The sequence below is a fragment of the Myxine glutinosa genome, chromosome 1 (genome assembly GCF_964187855.1).
Source record: "Myxine glutinosa chromosome 1, kmMyxGlut1.1, whole genome shotgun sequence".
NCBI lineage: Eukaryota > Metazoa > Chordata > Myxini > Myxiniformes > Myxinidae > Myxine > Myxine glutinosa.
This window is the reverse complement of record NC_136261.1, coordinates 23,461,474-23,484,576: the sequence shown is the minus strand read 5'-3', so window position 1 is coordinate 23,484,576 and position 23,103 is coordinate 23,461,474. Positions and strand designations below refer to the sequence as shown.

The following is a 23,103-nucleotide window of genomic DNA, read 5'->3' as shown; positions in this document are numbered from 1 at the left end:
CCTCTGATTTGACCGTCCTGTCCCTTCCATCCATTGGCTTCTCATGGTATGATTAAAACCGCTCGAATCGGGTTCCAATAAAAGTAACAGCATGAGTCACGTGATACGCATACCGCTCGGGCGTAATCAATTAAGCGTGGCTTGTGCGAGGCTCGGTCCACGCTTTCGTGGCAGCGTGGGTCAAAGGTATGTGCGACGTTGACCCGATACCCTTTTTCACGTTTGCCCGGAAGTGGCGATTCGGTCTCGCAGACCCGAAGACCCAGGGGGAAAAAGGGGTTAAATCCCCCCTTTGTAACGGGAACGGGCTTCGGGAGATCCGCAACAATATATGTATATATCTATATATATCTATATATATATATCTATATATATATATATATATGTATATATATATATATATATATATATATATATATATATATATATATATATATATATATATATATATTAAAATATAAATATATATAAATATATAAATATATATATATATATATATATATATATATATATATATATATATATATACACAGTCATGTGAAAAAGTAAGTACACCCCATGTAACGTTTTGACTTTTTCAACATATTTCAACATACAGCTATTTGATCTTCATTTCAACAATATTGATAGATAAAGGTGACATAATATAACAAATATCATGAAACATTTACATTTTGTAGTCCATTGTATAATTTAAATAAACATAAATGCAAATCTCGCAGGTGGAAAAAGTAAGTACACCCTTGGCTCTAATAGGTGGTATTGCCGCCTTTGGCAGAAACAACCTCAAGTAGGCGTTTCTTATCACTGTCTACCAGTCTCTGACATCGACTGGGAGAAATTTTTGCCCACTCCTCCATGCAGAATTCTTTCAGCTGTGCGATGTTTGAGGGGTTTCTTGCATGCACAGCTCGTTTCAAATCCCCCCACAACATCTCGATGGGATTTAGATCCGGGCTTTGACTTGGCCATTCCAGAACCCTCCATTTCTTTCTTTTCAGCCATTCCTTGGTGGATTTACTGGTATGTTTAGGGTCATTGTCATGTTGCAAGGTCCACCTTCGGTTGAGCTTCAACTTTCTGACAAATGGCCTCACATTATCCTCAAGCACCCTCTGGTACAATGAAGAATTCATAGTGGATTCTATGATGGTGAGCTGCCCAGGCCCTGATGCAGGAAAGCTGCCCCAAACCATAATATTTCCACCACCATGCTTTACAGTTGGTATCAGGTTCTTGTGGTCAAATGCTGTCTTTGGTTTTCGCCAAACATGTCTTCTGGTACTGGGGCCAAATAGCTCGACCTTTGACTCATCTGTCCAGAGCACATTGTTCCAGAAGTGCTGGTCTTTGCCTCGGTGTTCATTCGCAAACTTTAGGCTTGCCCTGATGTTCTTTCTTGACAGCAAAGGTTTCCTCCTGGCACACCTACCATGTAGATCAAATTTGTGCAGCCCCTTTCTCATGGTAGACTCGTGCACTTTGACATCAACAGTGGCAAGAGCTACCTGTAGGTCCCGTGATGACATTCTGGGGTTCTTAGAGACTTCTTTCAGCATCTTGTGGTCTGCTCTCGGGCTGAACTTGCTGGGGCGGCCTGGCCTGAACAAGTTGGCAGTTGTTTGGAATCTTCTCCACTTGTAGATGATCTTCCGGACAGTCGAATGATTGATTTCGAATGATTGATTGTTTGGAGATCTTTTTAAATCCCTTCCCAGACTCGTAGGCATCTATAACCTTCTTTCTGAAGGCCTCAGAGAGCTCTTTTTATATAGGCATGATGATGCCACACACTTCAACAACAAAGAGCAAAAAAAACGAAATGTCTGAGGTTTAAATCAGACACGGTCCTCCAAGATCCTCTCTAACGATGTTCTCATCATTTGCACCTGAGCTTGTGCACCTGATTCTAATTTTAGGTATTTGAAGTAGTGATAAATGTCGGGGTGTACTTACTTTTTCCACATGCGAAATTTGCATTTATGTTTGTTTAAATTATACAATGGACTACAAAATGTAAATGTTTCATGGTATTTGTTATATTATATCACCTTTATCTATCAATATTGTTGAAATGAAGATCAAATAGCTGTATGTTAAAATATGTTGAAAAAGTCAAAACTTTACATGGGGTGTACTTACTTTTTCACGTGACTGTATATATATATACTGTATATCTTCTCCCATATAAAACACAATGTGTGTGTGTCTGTGTGTCTGTCCCCCTTCATAAGGATAGCTTTGAGCTTTGAGTAGTGCTTTCGGACGAATTGTTTTGCGGGGGGGGGGGGGTTTATGGACAATCTTTGAACACGACTGTGTGTACACCAGTTAAAAGACCTGAAAGACTATGAGGACCCAAAAGACCCAAGGACCCAGAAGACCCAATGGACCCCAAACACCACAAATACCCAAATACCCAAAATACCCTGTAGACTGTTAAAGACACAAAAGACCATGAAGACCCAGAAGACTCCAAGGTCTCTGAAGACCCAAAATACCACAAATACCCAAAATACCCCGAAGACCCAAAAGCCACCAAAGACCCAAAATACTGAAAAGACCCCGAAGACCCAATGGACCCTAAATACCCAAAAGACACTGAAGACCCAAAAGACCCCGATGATCCAAAAGACCACAAGGATCGAAAAGACCCAAACAACCCCAAGGACCCAAATGACAGAGAGGACACAAAATACCCCCAAGGACTCAGAAGACCCCCAAGGACTCTGAAGATCCAAAATACCCCAAAGACCCATCAGACCAAAAAAGACACAATGGCCCCCAAATGCCCAAAATACCCTGAATACCCTGAAGACCCAAAAGACCCTGAAGACCCTGAAGACTGTTTGTAATAAAAATGAAGAAGAGGTTTCAAATGGAATGACCTTGAGAAGGGAATATAACGGGTTGCCGTGGAAGGGGGAGGTTTTGGTTTGATTTCTGTCTGTTGTGAGTGGACGCTCGAGAAAGGTATGACGCAGGAATGCATAATTAGCTTGCTTATGAACGATGAAATGCTGGTAGAATGTTTGCCGTAGTTCTGACATTATTCTTTGTTCTGTTTACATAGGGTATGTTGAGATAGATTTCATTAAAGCCTCATATCTGGAATCAGAGGTCGCGACTTGATTTCATAACACTGTTAAAGACCCAAAAGGCCATAAAGACCCAAAATACCGCAAAGACCCAAAATACCCAAAGACCCAAAATACCTTGTAGACTGGAAAAGACACAACAGACCATGAAGACCCAGAAGACCCCAAGGACCCAAAAAACCCCAATACCCAAAAGACAGAAAAGTCCTTGAAGACCCAATGGACCTCAAACACCAAAAATACCCGAAGACCAAAAATACCCAAATGACCCAAAAGACCTGGAAGACTCTTAAATACCCAAAAGACCACAAAAACTCAAAAGACACTGAAGACCCCAAATTCCCCAAAAACCCATAAAGAATCCACAGACCCAAAAGACTGAAAATACTCCAATATCCTTAAAGACCCAAAATACCCCAAAGACCCAAAATACACCAAATACCCTTAAAGACCACAAAGACACAAAATACCCCAATACCCTTAAAGGCCCAAAATGACCACGAAGACCCAAAATATCCTGACGACCCTGAAGATCCAAAATACCCCAAAGACTCTTAAATATCCAGACGACCCAAAAGACCCCAAATATCCCAAAGACCCAAAAGACCCCAAAGTACTCCAAAGACTCCAAGACCCTTAAAGACCCAAAACACAACAAAAAACCAAAAGGCCATGAAGACCCAAAATTCTCCAAAGAGCCATAAAGACCCCGAAGACCCAAAACACTGAAAAGACACAAAAGACCATGAAGACCCAAAAGACCCTGAAGACCGAAAATACCCCTAAGAACCTTAAATACCCAGAAGACCCAAAAGACACTGAATACCCTTAAATACCTCAAGGACCCAAAATATCACAAAGACCCTTAATGACCCAGAAGATCCAAAAGACCCTGAAGACCCAAAAGACTCTGATGACCCAAAAGACCGAAAAGTCCCTGAAGACCTCAAAGACCATTAAAGCCTCAGAGCACCCAAAAGACTCTGAAGACCCAAAAGACTATGAAGACCCAAAATACCCTGAAGACCCAAAATATACAAAATACCCAAAGAACTCTGAGGACCCTTAAAGACCCAAATGACTCATTGGTGAAGAATGACTTGAAAATTCTCATATCTGGATTCTGATCTTCACCAAAATCGAATCAATTCATTCTTGCGACACACCCAAACTACCAACCGACTTCGGTCCGAATTTTTCTGTGATTTTCTGTTTCTGTAACGTGATATATCCTACTCACAAACAGACAAACAGGAGTGAAAACGTAACATCCATCAACTTCGGTGGTGGAGGTAACAACAACTACGTGTTGTAAAATATCCTTTTTTCAGGTGTTTCACTAAATTTTACATTATCATTGACATTCACAGAAAGATATGCAATGTGTTTGTGAAGTGCGACATGCTGTCTTTTGAGTGAACCTGTCAGAGAAGGATAGATCACACCATTCACACGGGTAGTTTATACAAATCTCTTTCTGCTCCAGGAACTGGTCATTGGTACGACGGGCAACCATTCACAAGCATTTTTCCTGCAACTGCAATCCATCCTGGAACAGATACCTGTCGACAATGTCTAGAGTTGAAGATCCTGGCTACCATCTATTGTCAATGGGAAACCAGCAAATGTCAGACCTTCAAGGGAAGCAACCCAGGTGGGGAAATTGTTGACACGTAAGGCTTTTTCCAGGTCTCTTTTGGTGGAACAGGTAAAACTAGAACAATGTGACTTTGTCGCCAATATGCTTCCGCATAGTCCCACAACAGGTAGATGCCATCACTCTGCATATGTATGGGAAGGGGATCACGTTTGTGAAGTTTAGTGTTGATTGGATAAGGTTCGTTTTTCTATCCAAGATGGCTGCCAAACCACTATGACATCTTCATTTTCAAACTATATGCAACAGTTATGTTAGATGATATTTGTAAAATTTTGCATCAATAGGGTGAGCAGTTTCAGAGATATAATTATTTAATATTTTTCTTCAATCCAAAAAGGCTGGCAAACCATGTGACCTCTGATGTCATAAATGTAATATTTCAATACAAATGGGTCATCGATCATGTGCATGCAATTTCAGATTTTTCGGATAAGTAATTCGATTAAAATATTTTTAGCTGTTATACCACTTCAACTTTGATGTCATCATTATCATGCTTTTGTACCCCATTGGGAGTACTCGACAATGTGCCAAGTTTCAATTTTTTCCATTCAGCGGTTTCCAAGAATTTTTTTTAAAATTATTTGCATTTAAATCAAGATGCCTGCCATACCACGTGATCTATGGTGTCACAATTATCATAAAAACATTCTGTATGGGTGTCAATCGGACATATAGTTGTTGAGAAAAACGAGGTTTAGCCCGGACGGAAGGACGGACGGACGGACAATCCGAAAACATAATGCCTCTGGCAACGTTGTCGGCGGAGGCATAAAAACAGATTGTACTAGATTAAAAATTTCCAATTCCTGTGATTTAAGACATGTCTGCACTCGGTTGCATAATAACAACTTTTAGTTCCTGGTGTTTGACCCGATCGCTGTAACAGGTTGTCATTATCAAGTGAGGTGTGTATTCGAGGTAACCAGAAACATCCAGTTATAAACTGTCTCATTTATTGAAAATTCCTTGATGTGTAGTTATGTATTGCAGGTTACCTGTACCAAGGTTGGAAGATACTATCCGGCAGTACCTCAAAGCAGAACGGGCGTTACTTGATGATGAAGCATATCGGTAGGTTGATTTTTTTTCTTCTTCTAGATAGCTCACAGGGACCTCAGAAATTCAGGCTGTGCTTTCTGGTAAGGCAGAACCAAACCACGCCCCACATGTGGGCATAATATATCCAATCACAGAATGGGTGTCTCTGGAGAAAGACACTGACATTTGGAAGAAATATACATATGTGGTGGACACGAAAGCTCACTGGCGCGAGGGCATCATTCCGCGCACCAAGTGGGCGGCGGCTACGCCAGAGGGGTAGGCGTGGCCGCGGGATATACACCGGGCGCGCAGCCCGGAATGCTCCAGTGTTACAGTGGAGCTCTTGAATAAAGACTCTTACAACTTACCGCGTTGTCCGCTTCCTCCTTGCTTACAAGCAGCGCGCGTAACACCGTGCTTCATTGGTGCCCTCCGACGTTCTGGTCAGCCGTCACTGACCACCCGAACCCGCCACAGCCATGGCAACCAATGCGGTGGCGATAAAGCTCCCCGAGTTCTGGGAAGCTCAGGCGGAGATCTGGTTCCTGCAGGCCGAAGCCCAGTTCAGGCTTCGAGGCATCACGGCGGACGAGACACGCTACTGCCACGTCGTCGCCTCCCTCGGGGCCGGCACGGCCGCCCGTGTCGTGTCGGTCCTGAGGAACCCACCGGCCGACGACAGGTACGAGGCGATCAAGCGTCTCCTCCTCGCCACGTTTGGCCTCACGGTGGACGCACGGGCCGATCGCCTCTTGGACCTCCCCGAGCTCGGTGACACGTGACCGTCGGTCCAAATGGACCATATGCTGTCGCTCATGGGCGACGAAACCCCGAACGCTCTATTCCGGGCGTTATTTCGACGCCAGCTGCCGGCACGAGTACGCCTCGCGTTGGCCGGTTCTGCGACAACGGATCCCCGAGCGCTCGCGGCCGAGGCCGACAAGTTCTACGTGGTTTTGGACACGCAGGCGAGTTTCGGTACGGCCATAGCAGCTCCCGAGCCCGAAACTGCTGCGGGTGCCCACCCCTACTATGCGACGCACCGCGTTGCCGCTGAACCTCCTGCGGGTGCCCACCCCTACTCCGAGGGGCGCCTCGTGGCGGCCGCCACGCCCCGCTCACCATCACCGCGGAAACTGCGGCCTCCGGCTTCGCCGCAAACCTGGTGCCATTTCCACGCTAGGTTTGGCCATGAAGCCCGGCAATGTCGCCCGCCGTGCTCATTCGGCAGGTCGGGAAATGCCCGGGCCGGCCCTCGGTAGTGGCACTGAGTGCCGGCCGATTAAACAGCCTCCTGTACATAACGGACACCTTATCCGGGCGCCGTTACCTGTGCGACATGGGAGCGCAGGTGAGTGTCATTCCCGCCGGTACGTCCGACAAGCAGACCATGGGCCGGGGTCCCGCTCTGCTTGCTGCCAACGGTACGCCCATTCGCACATACGGAAAACGCTGCCTTTCTCTGTGGTTCGGAGGGCAGGTTTTCCGATGGTCGTTCGTGACTGCCGACGTGCCTATGGCACTGCTTCGCGTGGACTTCCTTTGTGCCAATGGCCTCTTGGTGGACGTAAAGCACAGAAGGCTTGTCCAGGCTGAGACGTTCAGCTCGTTCGCGTGCACGCTGCCCGCCTCGTTGAGCAGCTCACGGAGCGGCTCATCGAGCGGCTGGCCGAGCGGCTTGCTGAGCGGTTTGGTTCCGGCCAGGTTCATCTGCACGCTTCCGGCAGCGGACGAATTCACCCGCGTACTCACCCGTTTCCCAGCCCTCACGAGGCCCACCTTCTCGGCGGGGACCGTCAAGCACGGGGTGGAACATCACATCCCCACCGCCGGGCCACAGGTCTACGCCTGGGCACGCCGCCTCGAGCCGACGAAGCTCGCGGTTGCTAAAGCCGAGTTTGCTACGCTGGAGCGGCTCGGCATCGTGCGGCGCTCCGAGAGTGCTTGGGCGTCGCCGCTCCACATCGTGCCCAAGCCCGGCGGGGGATGGCAACTGTGTGGGGACTACCGCCATTTCAACGACGCCACCACCCCCGACCGCTACCCCATCCCCCATATTCAGGACTTTTCCGCCCGCTTGGCGAATATGTCCTTCTTCTCGAAGGTGGACCTCATACGCGGTTACCACCAGGTACCCGTCAGGCCGGAGGACATCCCGAAGACGGCTGTCATCACGCCGTTCGGTCTTTTCGAATTTCTTCAGATGCCCTTCGGTTTGAAGAATGTGGCTCAGGCGTTCCAGCGCCTCATGGACAGCGTCTTGCGCGACTTGGATTTCGTCTACGTCTATCTGGATGATATCCTCATCGCAAGCGCGTCCCGCGAAGAGCACCTCCACCATCTCTGCAAGCTCTTCGAACGCCTGGGCCAGCACGGCCTGATCATGAACCTCGCCAAGTGCCGGTTCGGTGTCACTGAAATCGACTTTTTGGGGCACCGCGTCACCAGGCATGGGGCCGTCCCCCTACCGGCCAAGGTGGAGGCGGTGAAGGGGTTTCCGCGCCCCCGCACCATCAGGGTGCTCCAGGAGTTCCTGGGCATGGTAAACTTTTACCATCGGTTCCTGCCCCGCATCGCCCAGCTCCTGCGCCCCTTGCACGAGGCCCTCCGAGGGAAGCCGCGCAAAGGTGACGTCACCTGGACCGAGCAGATGGACGTGGCGTTCGTGGGCGCGAAGCTCACCTTGGCTAACGCCACCATGCTTGCGCACCCGGCGCCCGATGCATCGATCGCCCTCACCACTGACGCCTCGGACTACGCGGTGGGCGCGGTGCATGAGCAATGGGTGGGTGGAGCTTGGCAACCGCTGGCGTTCTTCAGCCGGCAGCTTCGCCCGCCCGAACGCCGGTACAGTACCTTCGACCGCGAGTTGCTCGGGCTCCACCTGGCGGTCAGGCACTTCCGCCATCTGCTCGAGGGCCGTGCGTTCACGGCCGTCGTCGACCACAAGCCACTGGTGTTCGCGATGGGCAAGGTCACCGAGCCGTGGTCGGCCCGGCAGCAGCGTCACCTCTCGGCCGTGTCCGAATACACGATGGACATCCAGCAAGTCGCGGAGAAGGACAACCCGGTGGCAGATTGCCTTTCCCGGTCCGTTGCCCACGCGGTCCACCTCGGCATCGACTATGCCCGGATGGCGGTGGACCAGGCCGCCGACCCCGACGTCCAGGCCTTGCGGACCGCCTTTATGGGCCTCCGCGTCACCGAGGTGCCGTTCAACGGCGCAGGCACGGGCCTCTGGTGCGACGTCTCCCTCGGGCGGCCTCGCCCCATCATGCCCGCGGGCTGGCAGGGCCAGATTTTCGACGCCATCCATGGCCTGTCCCACCCGGGCACGAGGGCCTCCCAGAGGTTGATTGCCGACAAGTTTGTCTGGCATGGCCTCCTGAAGGCCGTCCGCGGCTGGGCCAGGACGTGCCTCGCGTGCCAGCGCGCGAAGGTGCACCGACATACACAGGCCCCATTGGCCCCGTTTGCGGTGCCGGAACGTCGGTTTGACCACGTTCACGTGGACCTGGTGGGACCTCTGCCCCCGTCGCGGGGTTTCACCCACGTCCTGACCATGATGGACCGCACCACCCGGTGGCCGGAGGCCGTGCCTTTGGCATCAACGATGGCGGCGGATGTCGCGCAGGCATTCATCGCCACCTGGGTCGCCCGGTTCGGCGCCCTCTCGGACATCTCGTCCGACCGCGGCCCCCAGTTCACCTCGGAGCTCTGGCGGGCGGTCGCACGGGGGCTCGGGGTCCAGCCGCACCGCACCACTGCCTACCACCCCCAGGCTAACGGCCTGTGCGAGCGGTTCCACCGCTCGTTGAAGGCCGCGCTCCGGGCGACGCTCCGCGACGGCGGCTGGGTTGACAGGCTCCCCAGGGTGCTGCTGGGCCTCCGGACAGCGTCCAAGGACGACCTGCGCGCATCCGCGGCGGAGTTGGTCTTCGGGCAACCGCTGCGGGTGCCGGGCGAGTTCCTCCCCGACTCCACGGCATCATGGTCCGCGGCGCAGGAGCGCTCCACGCTGCAGGAGACCGCCCAGAGGTTCGCCCCGGTGCCCACGGTGCACCACGGGCACCCACCTACGCACGTCGCCCCAGAGCTTCACACCGCGATGTACGTCTTCGTCCGGCACGACACCCACCAGACACCACTGCGGCCCCCGTACGATGGGCCTTTCCGCGTGCTGGAGACCGTGGTGAAACATTTCACCTTGGACATCGGCGGCACTCCTGACCGTGTCTCCATAGACCGCCTCAAGCCGGCCCACCTCGACGTGGACCACCCACCGCCGGTGGCTCGGCCCCCGCGTCGGGGCTGCCCCCCGGCGGGCGCACCCCAGGCACCACCCGGCCCTGCCCGCACGCCACCCCCCAAGCCTGCACCCATCCCGGGTGCAGCCGGGGGCATCCCAGCTGCCATCCCTGCACCCCGGACGCCGCCAGTCGCCAGAGGGCGCTTCGGCCGGGTCATCCGTTTGCCCCGCAAACTGGCCCTCCAGGTGCACGGGAATTCTGGGGGGGCGCGTGTGGCGGACACGAAAGCTCACTGGCGTGAGGGCATCATTCCGTGCACCAAGTGGGTGGCGGCCACGCCCGAGGGGTAGGCGTGGCCGCGGGATATACACCGGGCGCGCAGCCCGGAACGCTCCAGTGTTACAGTGGAGCTCTTGAATAAAGACTCTTACAACTTTCTGCGTTGTCCGCTTCCTCCTTGCTTACAAGCAGCACGCGTAACACCGCACTTCACATATATATATATATATATTGTTGCGGTTTTGAGAGTGTACATATAACATCATTAAAGGTTAAAGGTTTGCCCCCATAGTTAGTCCACAAGCAACACGTAGGCCCATTAGAATTAGTTATGTCATAGTATGTGTAAGAGATGCCCATTTCCCTAGTGACATCTGCGTTGTGTAAAGAAATAATAAGCTTCGGTCCTTTTCATTTTGCGGCCACCCTACAATTTCCATCATGGGCATAATCGATCCCGCGCCCCATTTGGCATCCCTCAATTTGTTACGCTTTGGGCTACCCACAGCAGTTCGTTACGCTTTGGCCACCAGCAACGTTCGCTGCCCTTGGTTTCGCTCGAAACTAGTCAAATGATATGAGGTAGGCCTGGAAAAAGGGAGGAGCGCGAGGACGAGGTGTGGCCGCGACAAGCAACATGTCAGAAGGCAGTGACGGTAACGGCAACAGCCAACCAGAGCTCGGTGGGCATGGGGTGATAGGGCGTGGCACGAAACGTCTGGTGAGTTCCAGAGGGTTCCAAAGGCGTGGCAATAAAACCCTTGGCGTGAGGCCCCCACCTCAGTTATGAGAAGGGGGAGGCGCTCATGAGTTCGCAGATGAGATGAGATGAGAAGGGAGAGGAACTCATTCAGATGAGATGAGAAAGGGATGCGCGGTGTTGAACTCAGATGAGAAGGGAGAGGCGCTTACGAAAGGACTTATGAGAAGGACTCGTTGGGTGAATTGCGCTTTGTGAGAGGGCTGGCTGCAAGAGAATTGTATTGAGAAAGCGCATTGAGATACGCATTGAGAGACTGAAGAGCGCATTGTTCGCGGTTATTGGAACTGGTCGCTTATTACATACACGGCTGAGCCGCGAGTGTAAGCCAGCCTACCTTTTGCCCTATAATAATCCCGTTTGCGCCAAAAGACACACGGAGAGCTCCTGGCCGCTGCCGTCTCGTTCATCTACTTCGCGGTACGAGTTGGGGACCGGAGAACGAGCTGCCTGGGCGCCATCCCTGGACCATCGACCTGTTTGCCTGCAACCCCGTGTGAGTGTGTCTGAGTGTGACGGGCCCGTTTGTCCAGGGATAAGTTAAGATTGTTTAAGGCTGCACGGTGTATTCTTCTTCTTCTTTTATTGTACAAAGTGTAAATAAATTCTGTTATTCTTTTCTTCCCAAATTCGACCGTTTCCGTGATTTCTCCATTGGGTAAGTGTGGCACGATTAAGAACCGCTCAGATCGGGATCTAGTCCTTGATAATGGGTCCGGTCACGGGTCCCTACGGCTCGGCGTTTCCACTAACACCCGTGATTCGGGCGGGGCTTATTTCTTCGTTTCCGGTCAGCGTTAGTACTTAGGTAATAGCGAATTCATAGTCCTAAAACCCTATTTAACGCTGCCCGGGAAGGACATCATAGGTCCCGGGTCCCGTCGGCTAGTAAAAGACAAGGGGACTAACCCCCCCTTGGTAAGGGGAAAGGCCGACGCTGAGATCCGCAACAATTGGTGTCAGGGGAGTGGGATTTGACCCGAAGTGCGGTTAACGCACTCAAAATTACAAGCGGCCGAAATTTTATTAACAACCAAATTTAAAAATCGTGCCATAGATAACCAAGACGGTCAGATGCCGGTGGGGGTAAATGAGGAGAATTAGGAGTTAGAATTAACTCAGGACCCCCGGGAGGAATTGGGAGAAATGGAGGAGAGCAATGATGAGGGTGCAGCAGTAGGGGTGGCAGGCGAAGAAAATGGTGGCACCTCACACACACATGGCAACGAGGGCCGCAGCCGCTGCGCAAGTAGGGGTTATGGACTTAAAAGCCTTCATGGCGCAAATACAGGCATCCATAGAAATGGAGGGGGACAGTGCCACGCGGGAAAGGAAAGAAATGCAGGACGAAACAAGGCGTAACGGGGAGAAATTAAGGGCAGAAATGAAAGACGGGTTAAATAATTTTGAAAATACAATGGGGGGCCAATTGAAGGAAATGGGGGACAAATATACCCGGGAAATAACAGGGTGGAAAAACAAGATGGGGGATCAAGTAGAGAGGTAAAAAACGAGCTGGAAAGCAAAATGGACACCCGGGGGGAGTTAATAAAAAAGATGGGAGAGGACATAAGGCGCAGGTCGAGCGGGAAAGTCGCATTGGTACGCGACGGGGTAGCGCGATGTGAGAAACGCGTGGAGAGCAGGGTAGAGCAGAGCGCAGTCAAGTGGACCGGGGTAGAAATCGCGACACGGGGTATGGAAAAGCCGACGGCCACCGAATTAGAAGATAAAATTTTATTAGCCCCGGCGGTCGTCGAGGAAAAAGAAAATGAAAAAATCTAGTGAAAAGTGGGGACGAAGAGACGGCAGAAGCAGGAATTAAATCGAAGAAAGAAATGGAATTTTTACAAAGTCCGTGTTCGCATTGTGATGTCGTGCTGCCTAACCCCAATGAAAGTTTGCAAGTGCGGCTGCGGAAAAGAATCCCGAAGGTGAGTAGGGTTGTGTATGGCGCGAAAAGGTTTGGCGCGAAAAGATTTTTCGTGCGCTTGGGACCCCAAAGTCACCCGGGCGCTCATGGAAGGTCTGTGGTGCGCTGTATGAAGGTGAATGGCACGCGTGTGAGAACGGCGCCGGAGCGCGAGTGTAAGACGGAGTGTATGTGGGAGGAGTGTGTTCAAGAAGAGGGTGAAATGGAGTATGTAACAGAGGAGTGTGTGATAATGGAATGTGCGAGCGGTGTGAGTGCGCCTGAGTGGTGTGCACCTGAGTGTGTAAGAAAAGAGAGTGCACGGAGAGAGAGTGCAGTAGTAGAATGCAGGGAGTGTATGGGAGGCGCTGGAGCACCTCGGTGTGCGAGAGTGGAGTGGGTCACGTGTGGTGAGAATGCGATTCGGGCATCGATGCAGACCGGGTTAGCGGTTAGGCCGACGTATAGCCGACGCGAGCTCTCGGGGCATGGCGCGCTTTGTGTGCTGCAGGGACCGGTGGGGATCGTTGCCGCGGCGGTCTCGCAAGGAGCGCCGTGCACGATTCATGCTGGGCCCCGCCCTTTATGGTCGGTGCCGTGCCGTGGCGAAAGAGGCAAACGGCATGATTTGAGGGGAGGAAGGAGAGTTCGGACCTTCGCCCACTGGCGGGCGCGGTGCTTCAACCGGGGGAGGTTGGGCCATCGTGCCGGAGACTGAAAGGCTCCGCGCAGAGATGGCGCCTGGAACCTCGGCCCAAGCATGCCTCCTCCCCAGAATCGAAAATGCCGGACGGACCCAACCAACAGTAGACCAACCACCCGCATGCATTGCTCGGCTTTGCGAAGCCGAGCTGTGAAAATGTATTCCTGCACGACCAGGCTCCCGTATAGTGGACAGATAGTAATGGCATTGGCGAATGGTAGCTTTACCATTCACCTCACTTTGGGGCACATGAGCTTTAGATTATGGGGTTGGCAGTGAAACCTAGCCGAGGGCAGGCTAGGATATTGTTAGAGATTTAGAAAAATGACAATAGGGACAAGATTTAAGTGGAGACATTTGTACCGGTAGAGGGGACGTAGTCAGATTAGAAGGATGTTAATGACGGGGGAGTGCTTAGTGTAAGGGAAGACAGGGAAAGCACGAGTATTAGGGGAAATAGTTAGTTAGATGATGCTGCGTGTGTGGAGAAATTGTGTGTGAGGATGAGTTTCAGGCGCAAATGAGGAATTGAGTGAAATTGTTTGTGGATGAACTTACGCAAATGAGGCATTGGTCGGGGATGACCAGAGAGAAAGTGTATAAATGGTGTCTTGAAGACAAGTGTAAGTGTGTTGAGTGATTGACTTGCATGGGGTGCAAGTGGATAAATGGTTAGAATACTTGGTGTGTGGGAATAAATGGTGTGGAGTGAGTGGTGTGGAATGAGTGGTGTGGAGTGCATGGTGCGAAGGAGTGGATGGGGGAATATGGACCCCTTCACGAATACCCGGGGAGGGTAGTTTAAAGTTAGGTAGAGGGTTTAGGTAAATTGTTTGGATATTGACATCTGTGGTGCAGGTTGTAGTAAAGAAGTGCTTGGAGGGGTGCATAAGTCTGTGGAAATGGCTGGGCGTGTGGGCTTAATTGGTACGTATGGTTATTCGGGCACTCCGCCACTGGTATTCTGTCGGCCAGGTGAGGCCGCAGGTAGGCTTTGGGAGCCAGGTAGAGTTCAGTGTAGTGTTCAGTGGGGCCCGAGGATCCTAAGAGAGGACCCGGGTAGCCCAATGCCAGAGAGGGCATCAGAGGGATGGGTGAGAGAGCCAGGAGGGGCCTTCCCCGAGTTAGGGTAGTCACAAGGAGCAAGGCAAGCTCGGGTGGCGACTTCAGTGGTGGAGGTGCGCAGGTAGGTAGACCTGCTGGTCGAGCCACACGACCCAGCCCCGAAATTGTGCGAAGGCACAGTAGTGAAAAATTGGAGGAGTGAGACCCCAAATTTGGTAGGGCACCACAGGGTGAGTCAATGGGAATTGCTTTTTAGAACCACATAGTTTAAAGATGCAAATTGGCAGGGCATGACCCCAGGTAGTTTAAGAGTTAATGTCATTAGAGTATAGTTAGTATGAGAAATCTCTTCGCACCATCTGCATCCACTCACCAAGGTGACAGGACTCCACACCAGGTTTTGCGAATGTTTGGAATGTAAGACGCATCTCGACGTGAGTGTGACATTGTGATATTCCATCTCTTCCTTCTTGGGAGGGATTGGATGACGAATTTGGCATAGTGGGGGGATAGAAAAGACAAGACGTAGCCACGAAATTGTAAAGTGTAAATACGGGGAAGGGCAAGGGTAGTGTCGGCTGACATGGGGGGGTCACGAACGGTTAGGGACGAGCTTTCTCCGCTCGCTCTTCCGTGCTCCTCATGTTGCATTGCCTTGTATTGTGTGTACCCTTGCGCCCTTTCCACAGCTAATTCTGCCTTGTCTTTCCTCCCCACCCATGGACCCATTATTTTTGTTGAGGGGAGTGTGCAGGAACCCTGAGCTGTGCGGCTGCACTTTTGCGCTGCACTCTGCTACCTCTGGCTGCACCAGTACACCTATGGACCACACGTTCTGTGGCCTGGCATCTTGGCCGAGCAAACATTTGCTGCAAGCGTTATCTTGCCCTGCGGACCACTGGTTTTAAGTGGCGTAAAAGTCACGCAGATTGACCATGAGATTGGCCCTGCTGAAATAATAAAGAAAACGGACACGGTTTGTGCACTTTTTATTTATCCCGGTGTGCCAGGAAAGAAGATCTCCAGTTTTATTATGGCACACCGAAGACGAAGCAGGAAGACGCAAGACGCAGCAGCCAAGCAGCAGCCCAGCAGCAAATGTGCCATTCAAACATGAAATGTGACATTTATTATTATGAAATGTGATTGTGCATTTTTGTGCATTTTTGTGCATTTCTTGCATATGGTGTATTGGTGCAGTGCATTGTGTTTCTCTCTTCCAAAAATTCTCTCCCACAAAAGAACAGGTCCTGGGTTGTAGAACTGTAAATAATTAGATTAGTCTTGTAAATAACATGCTCCCCACCAGCTTTATGTATAGTTTGAGAATTCTTTCCGTAATTCGGTTAGCCATGGGTGTGATTCTGTTAGTTAGTACACAACGCAGTAGGTGGGACATATCTAGTGTTGTAAAACTGTCACACACATGGTGTAAGGTTAAATGTAGAGGAAACCACACCTCAGTGTCACATGTAAGTTAAAAAGTAGTCCTGACCCTTGCATCAAAACCGGTCGTACTCACTTGTGTGGGTTCGGCTCGGGAACGAGCCTGGCGAAGGAGGGGTGCAGTGTTGCGGTTTTGCGAGTGTACATATAACATCATTAAAGGTTAAAGGTTTGCCCCCATAGTTAGTCCACAAGCAACACATAGGCCCATTAGAATTAGTTATGTCATAGTATGTGTAAGAGTAGGCCATTTCCCTAGTGACATCTGCGTTGTGTAAGGAAATAATAAGCTTCGGTCCTTTTCATTTTGCGGCCGCCCTCCAATTTCCATCATGGGCATAATCGATACCCACGCCACATTTGGCATCCCTCAATTTGTTACGCTTTGGGCTACCCGCAGCAGTTTGTTACGCTTTGGCCACCAGCAGTGTTCGCTGCCCTTGGTTTCGCTCGAAACTAGTCAAATGACACGAGGTAGGCCTGGAAAAAGGGAGGAGCGTGAGGACGAGGTGTGGCCGCGACAAGCAACACGTCAGAAGGCGGTGACGGTAAGGGCAACAGCCAACCAGAGCTCGGTGGGCATGGGGTGATAGGGCATGGCAAGAAACGTCTTGTGAGTTCCAGAGGGTTCTAAGGGCGTGGCAATAAAACCCTTGGAGTGAGGCCCCCACCTCAGTTATGAGAAGCGAGAGGCACTCATGAGTTCGCAGATGAGATGAGAAGAGAAGGGAGAGGCACTCGTTCAGATGAGATGAGAAAGGGATGCGCGGTGTTGAACTCAGATGAGAAGGGAGAGGCGCTTACGAAAGGACTTATGAGAAGGACTCGTTGGGTGAATTGCGCTTTGCGAGAAGGATGGCTGCAAGAGAATTGTATTGAGAAAGCGCATTGAGATACGCATTGAGAGACTGAAGAGCGTATTGTTCGTGGTTATTGGAACTGTTCGCTTATTACGTACGTGGCTGAGCCACGAGTGTAACCGCCAAAGCCATGCATGTTGTTGTTGTGTATATATATATATATATATATATATATATATATATATATATATATATATATATATATATATATATATAACAACACAACAACAACATGCATTTTAAGGCCATTTTCCCTGCAAGAGCGGGGGTTAGCCTTGCGGTCCCCATGACAATCTTCTCCATTTTGCCCTATTTTCTGCATCTCTCCTTGTTAACCCCCTTGCCCGCATTTCTTCTTCCACCATCTTTAGCCAAGTCTTTCTCGGTCTTCCCCGTCCTCTACTTCCTTCGACATTCATTTCCATCACTCTTCTCAACCAGTCACTTTCATCCTTCCTCAACACATGACAAAACCATCTCAACCTGTTCCTCTTCACAGCATCAATCACAGGCTCTATTCCCATCATCTTTCGCAATTCATCATTTGTCTTCCTCTCTCTCAACGACACTCTGCATATCCACCGAACCATTCGCATTTCTACCCTTTCCAGCCTTCGTTGCTGCTCTACATTCATGACCCATGTCTCGCTCCCATAAATCATAACACTTCTCACACATGCAGCATACACCTTTCCCTTCAGCTTCAACGACACTCCCCTCCTCATCAGGTCGCCACTCAGTTCCCGAAACTTCTTCCATGCACATCTCATCTCATCTCATCATATATATATATTTATATAATGTATATAAAGTAGTAAAGTATGTGTGTTTGTTTGTGTGTTTGATTGTTTGTTTGTTTGTCCTCTTATAACTCGAGAACTACTAATCGCAGAGAAAAGTCAAAGGCATATTCGGAATCAGTGCGTCTCAGAGAGACGAAAGCACACCTTAAATGTTTTAAAAAAAACTTCGGGTTTTAAAATGATGACGTCATCAGCGTATTTCGGAACGTTAATTTTTCAACTTCATCCCATTGACATGGGACCAACGGCATGTGACAAAGAAGAAGAAAAGAACCACTTTAGAGGCCATTTTGCCCTGCAGAGCAGGGGTTGGCCTTTTCCAGGCACCATGGTCCCATTTTTGAAGCAATGTTTTATGGTCGAATGCCCTTCTTGCCGCCAACTCTGTTAGTCGCCTCTTGCGACAAACATGGATTTACCAGTGACCTGGTACTCAATTTGCCGACCTTGGAAGGATGACAGGCTGAGTCCTCCCCGCTGGTGTTAATTCAGCGATTAGACCAGGATTACGAACCCAGGATCCTCGGATCCCAAGCCAGCACCCTAACCGCTAAGCCAACACCAGGCTAACGGCATGTGACAGAGTGAAAAATACATGCCACATTTATTTGACGACAATGAGTTCCGACTTCCGGGTTCGAATTATGACGTCATAAAGGCGTAACTTTAATTATTCAACTTCATCCGATTGACATGGGACCAATGCCATTTGACAGGGAATAAAAAATAAATGCTACATTCAATTGACGACAATGACTTCCGACTTCCGACTTTCATGCAGTTTCTGATTGATTTTTCTGATTCTTGATTTTCTGATTTTACATGCCGCAGTTTCTCAATGAAATTTCACTTCATGATTTTCTACTTTCTTCTTTTTCATGAGGATTTTCGATTTTCTACTTTTAGATGACCCAGGCCTAATTCCACGCAGTTTCTGATCAAAATCTCTGAAATGCCCCGAAAAAGGAAGAGCTGCATTGGTCCGAAGACAGCTTCAGCTAAGCGAAAACAGACTGAGAGACAACAGGACACCGAAGAGGAGCGATCAACCAGGCTTAGTGAACAGGCTCATCAGCAACAACAACAGCGAGTAAATGAGACACAAGATCGGCGATCGACCAGGCTTAATGAACAGGCTCATCGGCAACAACAACAGCCAGTAAATGAGACGCAAGATGAGCAAGATGAGCTCGACCAGGCTTAATGAACAGGCTCATCGGCAACAACAACAGCGAGTAAATGAGACACAAGATGAGCGATCGACCAGGCTTAATGAAAAGGCACATCGGCAACAACAACTGTGAGTAAATGAGACTGAGGATGAGTGTGGTGCAAGACACGAGGCAAACTGTGTACCGCACTGCAGAAGCACGAGTTCGGGCCCGGACACCAAAGAACAAAAGAGAGGCATTCACATATGACCCGGCTGACCCAACAACTCACGCAGACATCGGCCGAATGGACCATGTCTGCACTCACTGCTCTGCTTACAAGTTCAAAGGAGAGACGAAAGGTGTGTGCTGCAACAATGGGAAAGTCGTCCTTGAGCCTTTCCCTGCCCTTCCTCCCTTCCTGTAGGAACTTCTCTCAGACGAAGGGCTCCTCAGCAAGCACTTCCTTGACAACATTCGAACTTATAATGGCAGTTTTGCGATGATGAGCTTCGGGCATAAGGAAGCTGAAGTACAGGGCTGGAACCTGAGCTTCCGTATCCAAGGTCAAGTGTTCTACCGCATTGGCAGCTTGCTCCCGCCTGAAGAAGGTCAGCCAAAGTTCTTACAGGTCTACTTCCTGGACTCGCACGCCAAAGAGCTGACTGCCAGGAACCACAGTGGCCTCAAACCACACATCATTGAAATGCTCACAAAGTGGTCCCACGAGAATAACCATCTGGTCCGTGAGCTGAAGACTGCAGGAGATATGCTTGCAGAAGGAGATAACTCGGAAGAGCGCCAGATAATCATCCGCGAAAACAAGCGACCACATGGTGAGCATGCACGCCGCTACAACGCCCAGTCTGCACCAGAGGTCGCCATCTTAATGGACAATGAGCCAACATAACCCAGAGATATTGTCCTTAAACTTCGCGATGGGGCACTCAAAAGGATAAGTGAGCTGCATGCATCTTATGATGCACTACAGTACCCCATAGTGTTCCCATATGGAACGGATGGCTACACTATCCACCTGGTGGCCAGGACTGCTACTGGAAAAGATGGACGAAAACTCACACAGCTGCAGTACTACAGCTACCACATCATGGTGAGAGAGGGAAATCACATACTGCAGATGCGACGACTCTTTCAGCAGTTTATGGTAGATGTATATTCTAAAATTGAGGCAGAGCGACTGGGCTTTATCCGCCGGGAGCAAAAGACCTTACTCGCTGATAACTACGGCAACCTCCGTGGCAGTCTCATGGCCAGTGATGGTGACCCTCACAAAGTTGGGCAAAGGGTGGTCCTTCCAGCGACGTACACAGGTGGGCCGAGGTGGATGCACGAGAGGCAGAGTGATGCCATGGCCTATGTGCATCGCATGGGGAGGCCGGACTTCTTTAAAACAATGACAACAAATCCCAAATGGGTCGAGGTCCAGCAAAACCTCTTGCCAGGACAAGAATCTCATGATCGGCTAGGCATCATTGCCGGTGTCTTTCGACAAAAGTACAAGAAGCTCATGGAGCTACTAAAGAAGAGAGCTTTTGGGACGATGAGAGCCTTCCTGTACACCATTGAGTACCAGAAGCGTGGTCTTCCTCATGCCCACATCCTCATATGGGTCACTCCAGAGGACAAAGTCAAGGCCGAAAAAATTGTTATGGTCATCAGTGCTGAGATTCCCGACAAGGAACAAGATCCTGAGCTGCACATGATGGTTATGGCACATATGATCCATGGTCCATGCGGAAACCTCAACCAGAACAGCCCATGCATGAAGGACCGGAAGTGTTCAAAAGATTTCCCAAAGCCATTCCTCCAGAGCACTGAGCAAGGAAATGACAGCTACCCCAAATACCGATGTCTGAAGCCAGAAGATTGTGGTTACACTGGGGAGATCAAGATGTGCCAGCAGGGAAAACGGGTGGTACAGGTAGTCACCAATCAGTGGGTGGTACCCTACAACGCGTTCCTCCTCCGCCAATTCAACTGCCACATCAACGTTGAGATATGCTCCAGCATCTAGAGCATCACGTATATCACAAAAAATGTCACCAAGGGGACCGATCAGGCAGTGTTTGAACTGCAGCGGGCCAATGAGGAGGCCAGAAATCGTCAAGTGGATGAGGTAGCTAAGTTCCAGAATGCATGTTACGTTGGGAGCAGCGAGGCAGTCTGGAGGATCCTAGAGCACCCAATTTCCGAGCATATCCCTCCAGTCATTGGCCTAGCTGTCCACCTCGAGAATGGCCAGCGAGTCTACTTCCATATGGACAATGCCGTACAGAGGGCAGAGCGACCACCATCAGCCACTATGCTGACTGCCGTCTTCAACCTCTGCAATCATGACGATTTTGCCAAGACGCTCAAACACCACGAGGTGCCCGAGTACTACACGTGGGACAAGACGCACAAGAAGTGGACCTGCCGCAAGCGGGGAGAAGTGGTGGTCGAAGGCCCACATGCAATATGGAGGACTCCAGCAATTGGCTGCATCTACAGCATCAGTCCGAGACAGGGAGACTGTTACTAAGTTCGACTTCTTCCGACTGAAGTATGTGGCCCGTCCTCTTTCGCTGCTCTGAGGACAGTGGATGCTCAAGAGTTGTCCTTCCGTGAAACCTGTCTCGCATTGGGACTCCTGGAAAACGACCAGCACCTCCACCTTGCTATGGATGAGGCAAGCATCAGCCAGTTTGCACCAAACCTCCGGAGTCTCATGGCAGTCATCCTTACCGCATGTTTTCCTAGCAATCCACGCATGCTATGGGATAAGTTCCGTGAAATCCTTTCTGAAGACTACCTATTTCAGCACCGTCACAATGTTGGCAATCCCGCTGCTGACTACAACGAGCACATCTACAACCTTGCGCTTTGCTCTCTCAAAGACAAGGTGATCATGATGGGCGGTCGTCATCTCAGTTCGTATGACCTACCTACCCCAGAGAGGGGCACAGAAGATAGGCTTGAGAGAGAGAGAATACTTCAGGGAAGTCGACTACAACCAAGAGCAGTTTGCTGTCCAAGCGGATGATCTCCAACAGCAAATGACAGATGACCAGCGTCAGGTCTACAATGCAGTCCTTGAACTGGTGCAGCAAGGTAACATCAACAATGGAAACAAGAGCAGCAACATCCTCTTTCTAGATGCACCAGGAGGCACAGGAAAGAGCTTCGTCATCAACACGATTCTGAAGAAAATTCGCTCATGAGGCAAGATTGCTCTTGCTACTGCGTCCAGTGGAATTGCCACAACACTGCTCCAGGGAGAACGAATGCTACACAGCACCTTCAAGATCCCACTCGACACGCACCTCAAAAAGAGCAGCCAACATGCAGCATCAAGCGTGGAACAGCATTGGCCAAGGTCATTAAGGATGCTGCTTTCATCATTGTGGATGAGGCCCCGATGACTCACAATTCATCCTATGAAGCTGTAGACCGCACACTACAGGACATCACAGGAGTAAAGAAACCTAATGGAGGAATTCCCACACTGCTCTGCGGAGACTTCTGACAGATCCTCCCAGTGGTCAAGAGTGGTACCAGATCCAACATTGTCAACGCCAGCCTGAAGACATCCCACCTGTGGCGCCATGTGCCTGTCAAGCACCTGACCACCAGCATGCGAGCTCACCTGTCTGGCGATGAAGGGGCCACTGACTTTTCTAAGCTGCTCCTGGAAATTGGCAATGGACTGATACCATTCTCGGCCGAACCAGACACGATCGAGATTCCTCCTGAAATAGGCAAGGTCGTCTCCACAATGGAGGAGCTGAAGGCTGAAGTCTACCCTTGCTTGACCACATATGGAGTCCGGTCCGAATGGCTGGCTGAGCGTGCAATTCTTTCTCCGCTGAACACCAATGTCAACCAGCTCAACAACTGGCTCATGGGAGAGTTTCCCGGCGATGAGAGGATCTATAAGTCTGTGGATAGTGCCATCTGTGACGAGGAGGCAGTCACTTACCCTGTTGAGCTTCTCAATTTTCTCAAGCTGTCAGGAATGCCACCACATCTCCTCAAGTCAAGTTGAAACTTGGTGTGCCCATCATGATCCTGC

At 50.3% G+C, this 23,103-nt stretch overlaps 1 protein-coding gene across 2 annotated transcripts in view; it reads left to right on the top strand.

Moving 5' to 3' along the window:
- LOC137416116 (carnitine O-palmitoyltransferase 2, mitochondrial-like) overlaps positions 1 to 23,103 on the top strand; it is a 1,201,140-nt gene that overhangs the window by 1,084,320 nt on the left and 93,717 nt on the right. The window contains exons 2-3 of one of the 2 annotated variants that reach the window (XM_078769794.1): positions 4,585 to 4,752; positions 5,752 to 5,832. The exons of the other annotated variant lie outside the window; for it this stretch is intronic. Of the exons in view, the coding sequence (XP_078625920.1) occupies positions 4,670 to 4,752; positions 5,752 to 5,832 (164 nt within the window). The 5' untranslated portion in view covers positions 4,585 to 4,669. The remainder of the gene's footprint in view (positions 1 to 4,584; positions 4,753 to 5,751; positions 5,833 to 23,103) is intronic. 2 annotated transcript variants of the gene reach the window in all.